The 16,540-nt window shown below is 44.3% G+C and overlaps 1 protein-coding gene across 11 annotated transcripts in view; it reads right to left on the minus strand.

The window, feature by feature from the left end:
- The window catches only part of RBFOX1 (RNA binding protein, fox-1 homolog 1), a 2,271,070-nt gene that overhangs the window by 1,166,188 nt on the left and 1,088,342 nt on the right, over window positions 1-16,540 (minus strand). The window contains exon 1 of one of the 11 annotated variants that reach the window (XM_021088071.1): window positions 4,571-4,787. The exons of 9 other annotated variants lie outside the window; for them this stretch is intronic. In XM_021088071.1, the coding sequence (XP_020943730.1) occupies window positions 4,571-4,615 (45 nt within the window). In that variant the 5' untranslated portion in view covers window positions 4,616-4,787. Of the gene's footprint in view, window positions 1-4,202; window positions 4,408-4,570; window positions 4,788-16,540 lie in introns of those variants that run through there. One more of the 11 variants, XM_021088079.1, reaches the window with a different exon arrangement.

Below are 16,540 nucleotides of genomic sequence, written 5' to 3' on the forward strand. Positions count from 1 at the left end.
AGACAACCAGTACTTTCATCCCCTTAGCAAACAAGCAACTGAATTTCCTCACTAGCAATGATGGCAATCAAGCCATAAAGAAACGTAACGTGTAGCAAATGCAGATGCGGAATTATCACAGAGAGAAGAAGAAAGGCTGGTGGAGACCCTCCTCCTAGAGGGTCCTTAATGGACCCCTGCTCTTTCCAAAGCCCACATCATGCACGGAGGGCACCTTGACCCACTTGGTTGTGGCTGTGTTTCTGTGTCGGATTCAAAGTGCGAGGGAAGCAGAGCATGGTGGCTGTCTACTCTCTTTATGAGACCAAGGTCCATCGAACCAGTCTAGAAAATTTAACCAGTTACCTCCAAACTACAGAGAATTCAAGGTGGCTGACTCTGACCACTAATCACTCTGCAAGTAAAAAGCTCCACTTTAAGGAACTGTGAGCTTTGGCTAATTAGATAAATCCAGAATTCCAGGCTTCACATCCTTGAAAGTAAAGAAAAAGTAATACATGTGCCCACCACGGCGGAAGAAAAGAAAAATCTCACTGTCGTCCTTGGAATGTGGATACACTTTGGCTGCTACAATGACATCCCTTCTCCCAAAGCCGTCTCTGGCCTTTCTGACATCTGAACTAGCTGAAAGGTGATTCATGTTAGGGAACTAACAACGGTTCTTGCTTTGCCTTTAAAGCCCACTGAAATTTCACGAGAGCTTGCAAATACAAAATTGTGTTAAGAGCATCCAGTTGACCCTGTTTACATCTGCTACATCAAAGCGTTCCGACAGCATAAGCAAATATGGAACAGGGACCTTCCAATACCCCATAGGTTATGCAAACACCTAACCAGAAAGAACCCTTTGAAATTTTTATGGAGCAGGAAAAATTGGAAGTGCATTAATCTAGGCAGTGAAATTGGGCTTTTTGTCATTTTTAATTGCTTGAATTCATAACCCAGTTTTGCTGAATCAAAAACGAGTTGCTAGAGCTGACACAAGCTGTTTCAGCCTTTTGGGCACATGTGCGCATGCACGCACGCGCACACACACACACACACACACACACACACACACACACCTCTCACAACTTTTCATACAAACTTTAGACCTATTAATGAAAAACACTCCTGAAAACCGATTGGAACTTTAGAGTAACTGAATAATTAAATATATAGGTTTCCAAGTAGAGCACTGTGTGTTAAGGGCTGACTTGTAAAGATTTCTTTCTTTCTTTTTCATATGGTACAAGCAGAGTTATGTGTGTGCGTGGGTGGCGGTGGTGGGGCAGCAGGAATACGGAATTGTCAGGGCTGTGATTTTGTTATATATGCTTTACTTCAAATAAATTAAAATGCATCATGAACAACAACTTCAAGCCTCTCTCTGCTCCTCTTTCCTAATGCTCATAATATGCACACTTAATTCTGCTGGAAAATGAAGGCAAAAAAAAAAAAAAAACCCCTGAAGGACGGCAATGCATATCCCCAAATATGTACAAAGATCTCACATATTACCACATCCGAAGTTTCAGATCTACCTTCAAATAAAGTCTAAATTGCAAAAATCTTTAAGGCTCTACAGTTTCTTTCCCTAGTTATTTTTTATGTTTGTCAAAAAATCAACACGAAATGGGGATGGAAGTCTCATAAAAGAACTTTCATTCTAGTTCCATTAGACTTACTCTCAAAGAACTTACTGTAATAACATTGAGGCTAGCACGTGTGAAAATTTAAAATATAGCTGAAAATGAAACCTAAATAAAGGATTAATTAATAATAACTGTTATTGTTATTTTATAAATGTTCTTCCTCTCTTGGACCAGGCTCCATTTCTCTGGTCCTGCAACTTTGCTCAAAATCACATATAAAAATTATAAGTCCAAAACTGTCTTTCGCTCAACATTATAATAGTTATTTGGCTCTAGACTGACCCACCCAACCAGGTTATCCATAATTTAACAGATGGTAAAGAATACATACACTGATTTTCATGTAATATTCTCAAAATAGGACCATGTAGTCTCAACATCTCACAACAGTAATTTAGAAGAAGGCAATTGTTGCCAAAAACCCTTTACCTGAATTCCACTTCAACTTTTGTGTCATACTCATGGAGAGAGGGGGGAAAAAATACTCTATTTTGGTGTTACTTTAAAAAGCTGGTCCATACGTCCAGGCTGATGGCTATTTCTACTAAGTCCCAATAAATACAGGTGAAAATGAATCCAGATTCTAAACTTAAGTCAGGTAATAGGGAACAGAAGGTTTGAGTGATGAGTTTACAACAGACAAACCTCAAAATATGCTCAGCCCAATAAAGTTACAACAGGCACAGTGCACTATTGTAAAAACCTAACACTTGGTGATGACAGAGATAAGATTCGGCTCCGTTTATGTCATGTCAAGTCACTCTCCAAGTGTCTCTTTGCTTGAATAAAATGAAATGACAAGAAAAGTTTGACTATCCATTTAAAAAAAAAATAAGATCTGTGTATAGTGGATTGCCCTGATGTTAATTCTTGTATATGTGCAGAGAATACAAAAACAAAATGAAAAAGAAAAGTCAGACCCTTCAGGGTACCAAATATTTGTGAAGATTAAAAAATGTAGTAGGAGAAGATGCCTGAAAATCTTTCTGTGTACCAGGTAGGATACTAAGGAAAGACAAATGGAAAGAAATACAGGTGGATAGCGAGACAAAGGAAGCGGGAGAGAGAAGGAAAAAAAGATGGATGGATGGATGGATGGAAGGAAGGAAGGAAACGATTAAGAAAAGGAAAGGAAAGCTTCCCCCACATGGGTAATACTGCCTCCAACTCTTCTGAGAAGCAATTTTCTCTTCATAATAATCTGAGAGTACCCTGACACAGAGGAAGCATCACTGTGTGTGGAAAGTGCAAGTGGGCAGAGAGGAGTGGAAAAAATTCTGCTTCTTGGGAGAAAATCATGAATGCTGCCCGCATGGCCTATGAATATTAGTGGTAAACAGCTGTCAGCGACTGACTGGAGTTTACTTACTTGAACAGCCCCCTTCAAACTTCACCACAGCAAACCGCAAACGCAAGTTCCTCCACACCCCAAACACCTCTATACCCCGTGCCCTTTGGATTTCTGAAGATATATTCTGGTGGAAGGTAGGGAATGCCACTGAGAAAGGTGTTACAGTCTTAACCCAACATGCACCACTCAGTCACCAGCACCACCCCTCCGAAAAAGGATTACACAATCAGTGTTGACGGTCTCTGCCGTAAACCACATTCATTTCTGTGTGACCACAATGAAAATCATATAAACAATGAGTAAATGATGAGCCATCTAAAGACACCCAGAAAGTGGTTCTTTTAACAGGTGATTTAACGAACATTTTGCCAAGATGATTTTTCCAAACACAACTTTTGGATTCAGAATTCCCCCGGGGCCCCTCTTCAGTACAGAAGGGGCATGGCTCTTTGGTCAACAGAAATAAGTAACACTGTCGGCTTCAATGTAATCTGAAAATAATGACTAGAGGGACGGGCTCAGACTGAAGCGTCTAGGTGATCCTTCTAGGGTGATAAATGTCGTAGTCAACGCTGCATATTTTTTAAATGCTTGACAGTTCATTCCATTACTTTGGAAAGCAAGGAACATTCCCCCACTTGCTCTCTCAGGAAGGAGGTGGGGGGGGGGGACTCTTGTTTGATTTAATAAAATGGTCCAGAGCCTAAGTCTCAAGTCAACGCCTTCTGGTATTGTCAGTTTACTCTCTCTTCCCTGGAAATCAGGAAAAGCAGACGAGGCGAGCACGCCAGTGCAAGCGGCACGGTAGACATGTCTGCACAAACAGAACTACACCTCCCCACACGCGCACACACATGCCCCCTTGCAACGTGAGCTTGCCAACTTTCCCAATGCCCGGCCCCATCTGGCCAGTCAAGGCAGAAACCTCCTGTTTAAAGGACCGCGCAGCTCTGGCAGCCCCCCGCTAGCCTATTGGGACTTGCACACCGTACCTTATAAACGCTTATTCATCTCTGGAAATAAAGTTAAACGGAGCCAATGAGCATGGGCAGTGAAGTTCCCTACTAACTTCTACTCAGTACGGAAAATCCATTCATTGCTGGGCTCCCCGGTCGCTCAGAACGCCCCTCGCCCCCTTCGAGCGACCGGCGCCCCTGGGTGCGCCCCAGGCGTGCCTGAGCCCAGCCTCCCTGGTCCCAGGGGCTGGCCTTACGTACCGTGTCACATTCACGCGCGGCAAAGGGATCCGCAGCCTCCCATCGCGGCTTCCCTGTGCCTGGATTCCGTCCGCCGCCAAGTCCCTATTCTAATCAGCAGCCCCGGAGGCGCACACGCCGCCACCCTCCCTTGCGTGAACGTTGGACAGCGGCTGACGGCGGCTCCTCTGCCACAGGCAGCCCCAAATGTCAATTTGCACACTCCTCCCCCCTGTCGCCCGCCCCCGGTCCCCGTCCCTCTTCCACCCCCTCCCGCGAGTCAGTGGGCTTCAGGAAGCCTCTGCAGACACCACCTTCTCCCCATCCGTGCTCTCTCTCTCTCCGTCTCCCCTTTCCTCCGCGCTTAGAGCCGTCTTCCCTCGCCTTACCTGAAAGGCATCTCCCACGACTGCAATTAGCTGCCAAGATTTCATTGTTGGCTGCAAAGTGCCGCCTGTTTCCTCCGCGGGAGAACGCGGGAGAAGTCCGAGGCAAGGCAAACGGCACCCACGTGCTAGCAATGTAAATGACTCCAGTCATCCGCCGTGCCTGCGCTCGCCCCGGGTGCCTGGCAGCCTGACACCGCTGCCAGCAGGTGCAGACCGCGCCGGGAGAGCGAGCGAGCAGCCCGGACCAGGAGGCAATCAACGCGGAGACGCACACAAAGGGAGGCCGCCGGGGTGCCAGGGAGGCTGCCGCGCCCGAGCCCAGCTGCCCCGGGCGGCCTCGTGCCTCCGCGCCAAAAACACTCGCCAAATTGGACGCCCAATGTTTTTGGCAAAGTCTTGCAGCCCGGGAAGGCGGTAGATGCCGAGGCTACGTGGGTCCGCCTCCACGCTTCCCCAAGTGCCTGCCTGGCCGAGCCCTGAGCTGGCGGCGGCGGGTATCTCGCTTCCCTCCCTCCCTTCCTCTCTCCCGCACGTGTCCCTTCCCTTGTTCTTTCAAGCATTAAATATGTACCACATGACAGAATAGGGCACCTTGCGCGGTCCTCGGAGTCCACACTTGACAACCAATTTTAACTCACGAGCAGTGAAATGTCTAAAGGCAGGATATAAGCACTTCCAATTACTTACACCACTCCTGCATTATTCAAAACGTCCACGGGACAGTATTTATGACTTTCAATATGCTACTTCACATAGAAAGACTAGCAAAAGGTGGGAAACCCCACCGCTCCCTTCCTCCCGGCGCTGCTGCTAAGCTTTCCTCAGTGTTTCCTCCCAGAAGCAGTTGTAATTTTTTTTTCCCCCTCAATAGTTAGAGCCTCAAGATCTCAGATCTTACACATTATGCAGTGACTGACGATGCCCTGAAATTCCAGCCTGCTTTGAGAGGAAAATACCCACCGTGTCCTGTTGAACTTCAGGGGTCACCTTCCAAAAGGTATTTACCTTGAATAATAGCGGAATTAAAGTAAATTTCCTATCTGCCCCCCTCCCCCCAAAGTCCTCCTTGGTATATGATTTTTCTTATTAACTGAAATGAGTTACACAAGATTCTAGCTCTTCTCTGCTCAAGCGTTCCCAGTCTAGCCGTAGCTTTGCTTAGAAACCAAACAATTTATCAGCTGGGGGCGTGAGTCCGCTTTCTTCTTTTTCTTCTGTGTCAGAGCTGCAAGCTGTAGGCACTAAGATGGCCCTGCTTCTTCAAGCAACTGTTTCATTGAATGCGAGGGCTCTCAAGGTGGACGAGAACTTCCCATAAACACACTACGTTTGATGAACGGTGACATAATCATTGGTTTCCTGGGTGGAGTTTGTGGATAGTTTATTTTAGTTAAAGGCCTTGTGCACAACTGATTGGGATTTTATATATCCGTAAGCAAATTTTAAAAAGCTAATAAATCTTTCAAATATTTATTTTCACATCTATTACAGCTCCACAACGAGCAGCAATATTTCCAGGGTTTTTTTTTTTTTTTTTTTTTTTTGGAACATGCCAAGTTCTTACATAACTGTCATCCATCTCTGTCAAAATAAGGAGAGTATGTTTTCCCCTGCTTCCACGCATTAGCGTGTTTTTAATACTGCATTAATATAGTGTTTAACTTGCTCTTTGTGGTCCTAAAAAAATGTTTGTGTGTGTTTCCTCTGCCTGCCTTTCTTGGGGAGCAGTGACATTGAAAGGATGTCAAGATAACATTTTAAATAAAAATTTGGGGGGGGGGCAGGGGGGAACGCCCACGGCATATGGAAGTTCCCCTGGCCAGTGATCAACTCTGAACCAGGGCTGTGGCAAAGCTGGATGCTTAACCCACTGCACCGAAGCGGGAACTCCAAGGAAAACTTTCTTTCCCCATGAGGAGGTGCTGCAAAATACTCTACATCCCCTGATTCTTTTAACAGTGAATTTCGAACATAGGCATATATTATTTTCCAGACATGGTTTTCAATGTCATCAGGTAAAATGGCAAGAGGTTTCCAGTATTTTGTTTAACCAGAACCCTGTTTAGTTGTAGAGAGATACACACAGAAAGTAATATTAGCACAGCGGACACTAGCATTCTCAGTGGAATAATCTGATTCACAAGTCGGTGCACAAAAGCAAGGTTATGCCAGGTTAAGGATGGTGAGGGTGGTGCGTGCAGGAACAGCGAACCCTAAGTACAACCCCATTGTCCCTGTGTTCCCCGGCACATATGGCCATTTAATCAGGGAGTGTGACAACCTTGGCAGATGTTGCCCAACCTGGTTATTGATATAAATGGCTGTCCTTGTGGGGAAGTGCCCCGGCAAAGAGTTAGAACAGTGTCTGTACTCACCCAAAGGACATAAAGGGCCACACTAGCATCTGTGGCGACAAGATGGTCCAGAGCTGAGGCTGTTTTCTTGTTGCCGCTCCATAGGGAAAACAGCAATGAATGAACCCCCCCCCCCGCCCCAGACCAAGAAGGAGAGAAAGTCCCCCTGCGGGAGGGTAGACTGGTACTGCCCCTCTGGAAACTGAATGAGCGATGTCTACTGAAATGGAAAATGTGGACTTCCCGTCACGGCTCAGCAGTGAACACACCTGACTAGTATCCATGAGGACGTGGGTTCAATCCCTGGCCTCGCTCAGTGGGTTAAGGATCCGGTGTTGCTGTGAGCTGTGGTACAGGTCGCAGAGGTAGCTCAGATCCCCGTTGTGATGGCTGTGGCATAGGCTGGTGGCTATAGCTCTGATTTGACCCCTAGCCTGGGAACCTCCATATGCCCCAGGTGCAGCCCTAAAAAGACAAAAAAAAAAGGGGGGGGGAATGTGCACTGCCTATAACCAAGCAATTCTGCTTCTAATGTCCACTCTGACCAAACCACACAAGTGTGCATGGCTACAACTGCACCACTGCAAAGCTAATAGGGGAAAACAACAAACCAAATACTCATACGATAATCCTATGGTGGAATACTATAAAGCAATGAAAAGAACTGCCTAAGGCTATGTGGGGATAATCTAGAGCAAGACGGACACAGACATGTATGGAGATACACATATTACACAGTACTATATAAATACATTAATAAACATTCATATGTAATGATACATACATATGTATTTTTTGTAAAAATTCTACTGAGATAAAAATACACATTTTAGATAACCCATGTCCTATGACACTATTTATGAAAGAAAATGAACAAATGAAATAATATTATTGACCTTATTCTCTGTAGGTATATACATATTCATGGACATACAGAAAAAGAACCAGAATGGGGGCTGACCTATTACAACCCAAGAGCCAAATCCAGCTCCTGGATTTGTTTGTTTTTATGGCTGCACCCATGGCATATGGAAATTCCTGGGCCAGGGCCTGAATCTGAGCCACAGCTGCTACCTACACCACAGCTGTGGTAATGCCAGATCCTTAACCAACCGTGCCAGCTGGGGACTGAACCCACACCTCTGCAGCAACACAAGCTGATGTCGCCTAGTTCTCACCCCACCGTGTCACAACAGGATCTCCACTGCCTGTCTTTGTACAGCCCACTATCTAAAACTTTTTTTCCTATTTCCTATTTTAGAAAAACTAAGAGAAGAATATGTTCTGAAAGAGGAAAAGTAGGCAATTCAAATAGTGTCCATGCCTGAAGTTTTCCTGGAACGCATTTGTTTTTTGCATATTGCCTACGACTGCTTTTCCTCTCCAACTGCAGAGCTGAGTGGCTGTGACAGAGACCCAGGGTCCTGCAAAGCCAAAAATATTAACAATCAGACCTTCTTCAGAAAAAGTTTCCTGATCTCTGGCCCAGACGAATGAGACCGGATTCACGAAAGCCTCTTCTCAGGGGAAAGGGAGAGGAGATGAAGCTTGATGGAAGAAGTTGAGAGAACTCTAGTTCTCCTTTTAAGAGAACATTTATATATTTTAGTTTTATGCTTTTATAAATAAGGCTGTGTGTGCATTTATATATAAATACGCAAAATTTTAAACATATATAAATGCACACATACCCATATATACACACATACAACAATTTGTTTTCATTGTCAAGTGTATGCATCTAAATGTGTATGTTTCTATACACACATACATATAATTTTTAAATAGTTTGCACATATATAAAAACTTTATCCATTGAATTGTTGGCTTTTTTGCTGTTGTTTGTATATTTTAGAGATTATGTCCTTGTCAGTTGCATCATTTGAAACTATTTTCTCCCATTCTGTAAGTTGTCTATTTGTTTTCTTTTTGGTTGCCTTTGCTGTGCAAAAGCTTGTCAGTTTGATTAGGTCCCGTTGGTTTATTTTTGCTTTTATTTCTGTTGTTTTGGGAGACTGACCTGAGAAAACATTTGCAAGGTTGATGTCAGAGAATGTTTTGCCTCTGTTCTCTTCCAGGAGTTTGATGGTATCTTGTCTTATATTTAAATGTTTCAGCCATTTTGAGTTTATTTTGGTGCATGATGCGAAGGTGTGTTCTAGTTTCACTGATTTGCATGCAGCTGTCCAGGTTTCCCAGCAATACTTGCTGAAAAGACTGTCTTTTCCCCATTTTATGTTCTTGCCTCCTTTGTCAAAGATTAATTGACCAAAGGTGTCTGGGTTTATTTCTGGGCTCTCTATTCTGTCTGTCTGTTTTGGTACCAATACCACACTGTCTTGATTACTGTGGCTCTGTAATATTGCCTGAAGTCTAGGAGAGAGATGCCTCCTGCTTGGTTTTTGTTCTTCAGAATTGCTTTGGCAATTCTGGGTCTTTTGTGGTTCCATATAAATTTTTGGGTTGTTTGTTCTGGTTCTGCGGGAAAATGGGCAAAGAACCTGAAGAGACATTTCTCCAAGGAAGATATACAGATGGCCAACAAGCACTTGAAACAATGCTCAGCATCACTGATTATTAGAGAAATGCAGATCAAAACTACCATGAGATACCACCTCACACCAGTCAGAATGGCCATCATTAATAAGTCCACAAATAACAAGTGCTGGAGGGGGTGTGGAGAAAAGGGAACCCTCCTGTACTGTTGGTGGGAATGTAAACTGGTACAACCACTATGGAGAACAGTATGGAGGTATCTCAGAAAACTATACATGGAACTACCATATGACCCAGCAATCCCACTTTTGGGCATATATCTGGACAAAACTCTACTTAAAAAGGACACATGCGCCCACATGTTCATTGCAGCACTATTCACAATAGCCAAGACATGGAAGTAACCCAAATGTCCACTGATAGATGATTGGATTAGGAAGATGTGGTATATATACACAATGGAATACTACTCAGCCATAAAAAAGAACAAAATAATGCCATTTGCAGCAACCATGGATGGAACTAGAGATTCTCATCCTGAGTGAAGTAAGTCAGAAAGAGAAAGATAAATACCATATGATATCACTTATATCTGGAATCTAATATGTGGCACAAAGGAACCTTTCCACAGAAAAGAAAATCGTGGACTTGGAGAATAGACTTGTGGTTGCCGAGGGGGAGGGGGAGGGACTGGGAGGGACTGGGGTAAATAGGTACAGAGTGTAGCCTTCAGGATGGATTAGCAATGGGATCTTGCTGTGTAGCACTGGTAACTCTGTCTAGTCACTTATGATGGAACACGTAATGTGAGGAAAAAGAATGTATACATGTATGTGTAACTGGGTCACCATGCTGTACAGTAGAAAACAATATATATATATAAATGATAAAATAAAAATTAAAAAAATAAAACCCTTAATGACATATTTATATCTTTATATATATACAAATACATATGTATGTATATATAGCTATGCATGTATATATGGCTCGTTTTGACTATAAGGAGAACGTGTATTCCATGTTTAAAGTGTATATGTGTTTGTGTGTGTTTGTGTGTATGTTCATGTGTATATGTGTAGATATACATGCCTGAAACCATCATTCAAAATGGGCACTTCTTGGTAGATACACAGGTGCCCAGTATTTTCTTCTTTGTTGTTTCAGGCATTTGTCAATTTTCCAAAGTGATGCAAATAGAATGGTATACACCCCTGGCCACGTGAATGGTGACAACTGCCATTATACCAGTATCATTTTCCGAAACTACATTTTCTCTTCAAATGCTGCATGATAAAACCTTTTCTAAAATAATCAAGGTTTGGCTTACACTCACCTAAAATTTCTGGAAAACTCCAGTATCTAATTGCTTCTTCATAGGAAAAAAAGAAATTGCTAAGCCTCAGTGCACTAAAGATTTTTATAAAAATCAATTTTATCCTTGAAGTAAAAGGCAACATAGATTATTCTTTCTGCCCAAAGTTATGGTAATGACCCACTGAGATATGCCTCACAATACAGTAATATTGCTTCTTTACCAGTTTGAAAATATTTTCCCATAGAAAGGCACAGAGCAGGTTCAATTTGAGAAAAATAAAATAAAATTACATAGCAACCACATCAGTGCTTTGTCAGATTAGAACAGTGGGACCTCATGATTTTCTTTGTCCTGACAACTACTAATCCAGTTGCATCAGGAAAGGTAAGCTTAATGAAGCATATTCAGATGGGAGAGCATGGGATTTATGGTGGACTTGTTGGTCATATTCCTAAATGGATCCCATTAGCTCAACACTGGTTGCTGGTAAATGACCACATTTCCTAAGAGACAAATGCATGAATCACCTGGGCATGTTTTAGAAGCCTGCTTTATCGAATGGCTCACCTTACAACTTTAAATGAGGACTGGGTGAGTGACCTGCTTTAATGAAGCCTAACAGACTTTCCTCCAGCAAGAAACAGAAGTGTTGCAAACTAAATAGCCATTCTTCCTCCTGGAATTTAGCATGTTCACACAACTTTATCCTTGAGCTGGTGTGGCTCAAGCACCTCACAGAATTGTTTTAAATACCATTACAACAAAAAAAAGTATTGTTTTCAATGCTTTTATAATTATAAACCCAGTGTGTGTTCATTGTGCAGAGTTTTTAAAACTTGGAAAAGCGGGAGTTCCCAACATGGCTCCGTGGAAACGAATCTGACTCGCATCCATGAGGACGCGGGTTCGATCCCTGGCCTCGCTCAGTGGGTTAAGGATCTGGTGTTGCCGTTGAGCTGTGGTGCAGGTTGCAGACTCGGCTTGGATCTGGCATTGCTGTGGCTGTGGGCGAGGCTGGCAGCTACAGCTCAGATTTGACCCCTAGCCTGGGAACCTCCATATGCCATGGGTGCAGCCCTTAAAAAAAAAAAAAGGAAAAGCACAGGAAAAAAGGTCACCCGTATCTTACCACCCAGAGATAGCCACATGTACTATTTTGTTGCCAATCTGCCCGCTTCAGACATTTTTCGCTACATGTGCAACTAAAAAAAAAAAAAAAAAAAATCAGGAGCACACAATAGTAGTCACTGTCTCTTATAAACTGTCATGTGCTATGCAATACATCACGAAGATTTTCTGCTGTAATAAAAGAGAATAACATCAGGTTTGGTATGCCACTTTGATGCATGGTTTCTTTTCACTCTACATTAAATGACACGGAAGTAAACATCTCTGTCCACAATGTCACGAGCTTGTCCCTTGTTCGCCGTGCAGGGTAATTATCCTAGGAGTGAAACTGATACGTTAAAAAGTGGGCACCATGTTTAGCCTTTTAGATCTGAAGACCCAGGACCCTGGCCAGTTACATGGATCTACTCCCAGGAGTGGTATAAAACAGAACCACTCTCACCTTAGGCACAGGTGGGGGCCCACCATTTCCTCTTTCAATAACCATCTCCCCGGCTTGGTTCCCTGTGCCAACCACCTGCCCCACTTGAGCCACCACACTATTGGATGCTAAATTAGCATAAAAGAGCTCAAACCTCGCAAACAAAGGTGGTAATGGGGAGCAATTTAAATCTAGGCTTATTTAACCTGAGTGGCTAGTGGCTGCCCATTTTGTCTTAATTGCCTTTTAAACTAAAATCAATGTTAAATTACCTGAACAACAGTTTCTGCACAGTTGCAAACTGAAAATTCTTTAAGTACCTCCTCAAAAGCCTTGGCTCTTGTTTGGCTGAGTGACAGGGAGAGAGCTTCATCTTCACTGCATCCCAACTGTGGACCATGAATGAGGTGTGGTTCAAGGGTGGGCACGCCTCAGAGAAGCCACCATGTGGCCTCTGGGATGACTCAGCCCTTGACATGAAGTGTTTGGAATGAAATCTGGATAATGGATGTTGGCTAAGATTCTGTCCTCTCTCCTTCCCTCCCTCCTAGCAACCGAGATTGAATATACGGATGGAAAACAGCCAGGCCATAAGTACACATAGATATGGACCCCAAATCTTCAGCAACCAGCCCAGGAATCCACTTCCTATCTACAGCCAACAGCCCAGGAAGCCAGCTTGTGCTGACTACAACTCATACCTGTGAAATAAGGCCACCGGCTCTAAGAAATCAATTCGGGAAGCCCAACAAAAACCCCTGTAATGACTGGCTCAGAAACAGCTTCGACTTGGAAAGTAATGGACACCTCTCATGTTTGTCCCCACTGCCAACTTAGGACCCACCAGAGAAAATGAAATATGCACCCCACGCTAGTCACAGAGAAGGTACTGCTTCTCCTGGTCCACCTCCAGCCTCCCCAGGGCAAACCCCCCCCCCAAATCAGGGCATCCCCAAAGCCTTGTCCTTCTCCTCCTAAGGAGCTTTCCCGCTCTCTGCCTAATGTCAAGCTTCTACCAAAATACAAATGATGGGAAGGGAGCTGCCTTCCTTGCAAGATCTGAAGAAACTGCCTTTGCTGCTTCTCATTTGGTTAGTCTTGCGTCTGTCCACAAGGACCGTTTTTGATACTATGGTAGGTAAACAAGACAGACAGAAGTTTGTTCTAGGGGAAGACAGACAGCAAACAAGAGGAGAGTAAATGTGCAGGTGCCATAGATGAGATTCTTGGGTTGCTAGGGTTTTATTTATTGCATGGTCTTGCTTTTATTTCATTCAAAACTCATTGAGGACACGTCATCTGACTGGCACTGTCAAGCCACAAAACCTACCGGCAAAAAACCTCAGAGGGGGATGTATGCTCTTTTCTGAGGACCAGAACTCAAAGTAGACAAGCAGGTTAAGAACTGTGTGAGCTAAGAGGCAGGAGGGACATTTTACTTTCAAATATCATGAGATGTTCTGGGGTCCTGGGGCAGAGGCCTGGGAGAGACAGAGATGGGGCTCAGGACATGCTACTCTGCAATGTGGCATCTTGGCATCTGCAATGTGGCATCTTGGCATCTGCAATGTGGCATCTTGGCATCTGCAATGTGGCATCTTGGCATTTTGAATATTTTAAGCAAGAAGGGATTTGAAAATGGCAGGTGCAGAAAGGACATTCTCTCTGTACCCCGCCACCACCACCTACCCTGAAGCAGGTCACAAGATCTCGGGTGAGAGGCCCTTTTCTCCCAACACAGAAGCTGAGAGGAATCCACATAAACAGGCTTTGCCAAGTTCCCCTGGTTGTCTACCTTTAGCTCATAGCCTCTTATTCTATGATTGTTTTTCCACACATGTCCTCTCTTTATCAAACCTAATATAAAGCACTCAGGCTGTCCCAAGTCTTCACTGCTGTAAGAAGTCCCCAGGGCCATGTAGAACTTACATTAAATAAACTTGAATGGGTCTCTCTCTTTTTTTTTTTTCTTTCTACAGCCACACCCGTGGCATATGGAAGTTCCCAGGTTAGGGGCCAAACCACAGCCATGGCAACATCAGATCCAAGCCATATCTGCAACCTACCCCACAGCTTGCAGCAATGCCGGATCCTTAACCCACTGAGCCAGGCCAGGGATCAAACCCACATCCTCATGGACACTATGTTGGGTTCTTAACCTGCTGACCCATCACGGGAACTCCTGGTTCTCTCTTGTTAATTTTATACATTTCACAATATATACGTTTTATACATTTATACATCTTACATGGTCCTGGACGGAAAACCTAAGATGGACAGAGGGAAAGACAACGAGGAGAGGGACATACATCATCACTGGTATTTCTGCAGCTTACATCAGCATGGGCATCACAAAGATGGAAGAGGCTTGCTTGGAGATATCCCTAAATGATCATGCTCTCTTCTGTAGAACAGGTTCCCCGCAAATGGCCTGAATTGGAATAAACACTGGATAAACAGTGTAGAGAACAGAAAGGGCAAAAAAGAGCTGACTGATCGCTCTTTGCCTCAAATCCTCTCACCTGCAAAGGAAACAAGGAGACACAACAGAACAACTAACTCCACTGGCTTGATGTGGTCGGACCCAGGGCAGGGTGGGGATAGAAATCCCACATGCTTGAGAGTATTCTTTTCCTGAGGGTTTAGGGAATGGAAAGGCTGGTTAGTGTTGGAGGACAAAGGGCTGTAGGTTTGGAGCTAAAGTAAATAGAGGCAGAGAGTCTGGAGCATTGAGGCTTCAAGTAGGTTTATTGAACATCAGATGCCCAGGAGCACTGAGAGAAGGCATTTGGGGCTGTGGCTGAAGGAACCTGTATCAAGGTTGGCATCAGGCTCCATGGGAGGGGTAGGAGGAGAGAATGAGAAAGTTCCAAGTTAGGGTCCTGGGAAGGGTAGGAGGAAAGGGTGAGAATGTTCCAAGACACGAGATGTGGGTTGAAGATGAACAAAGTCAAAATGTAGGGCAGTCATCATTCCAGTTGGTCGGTTCTTGGCGAGATAAGGGGGTTGATGGTTTGAGCAGTTTAATCTGGCTCTAAGAGTTAAGTCAGTCCTTTCCAGAAAGACTTTTGAAATTGGGAAAGGATGGCATGGTGAGCTCTGACAGCCAGACTTGGAAGATGGTGTAGATTTCACGGCAGAGTCAGTAGGAAAGAGGAGCCATCCACAGAGAGGCAAAGAGGCAGAGAGGCAGCCTCCAAAAAGAACTGGGAGGGCGTGGAACAGATAAGCAGAAACAAGAGTCTGTTTGGCCCAAAGAAAGACAGAGATGGGGAGAGCTGTTGCCGTGGTCACCACAAGCTTTCTTCCTGAGTTCTATATTCCTTCCCTTCCCCAATGTGCTCCTGATAGAAGCTGAGTTCTCGCAAAGTTCCAAACACGCTCTCTGTCTCTGCTGGAATCTCTAGACACAGTTGGGTTTGCCCAGGACATGGCCAGCCTGCAAAAGAGCCCCCAGATCCCTCTGCTTTTCAGAAAAGCAAAATATGCCACTGCTGAGATGAATACACCGCTTCCCCCGTGTCTCATGATCTGTCATGAAGCAGAGCTTGGGGGGGGGGGCAGCCTGTCAGAAATGCAATTTGAGCACAGAGTGCTAAGATAAATATGAATTCTTGGACACTAGAGGTTTGGTTAGTCTTTAATTTTTTTCTTTCCAGCTGAAGATGTCTTCCTGTCTAAGAATGTCATCAAAAATTCTTTTAACATTCGATACAGGAATGCCCCCATGTATAGGCTTCACCATACATGAGTTCCAAAACTTTTGTCAGGCCTGGAGATACAAAGTTGAATAAGTCTATTGAAGAAGGCAAATCCAAGGATTGCGAGTCTGCAATTACCAGAATAAGTGACACAGAGTGAACTGTGCTATGTCTCTTCGTGGTAGATAGAGGAAGCTTCATGTTCTGCCTAAGAGGTGAAGGCAGGTTTCAGAGAATTCACTAGGCAGTGATGCTGGGATCGGGCTTTCAAGGATGCGTAAGAGTGTGCTTGACATAATCATGGGAGAAAGGCGCTTCGACCAGAGGAAATAATGGATACAAAGGAACGGAAACGTGACTGTGTGAACTGATGGACAGGGTAAATTGTCCAGGCAGAAAAAGTAGGCATGGGTCCGATAATAAAGGGCCAGTATGCCATTTTAAGAGTCGTCGAGACTCCATTAGACAAGGAAAGTGGAACAAATGGCCAGTGTCAAGAAGACCACTCCTCTGTGTGGAAGGTAGGGATGGTCCACTGGGAGCAGGGCGATC

Source organism: Sus scrofa, chromosome 3, assembly GCF_000003025.6.
Source record: "Sus scrofa isolate TJ Tabasco breed Duroc chromosome 3, Sscrofa11.1, whole genome shotgun sequence".
Lineage (NCBI taxonomy): Eukaryota > Metazoa > Chordata > Mammalia > Artiodactyla > Suidae > Sus > Sus scrofa.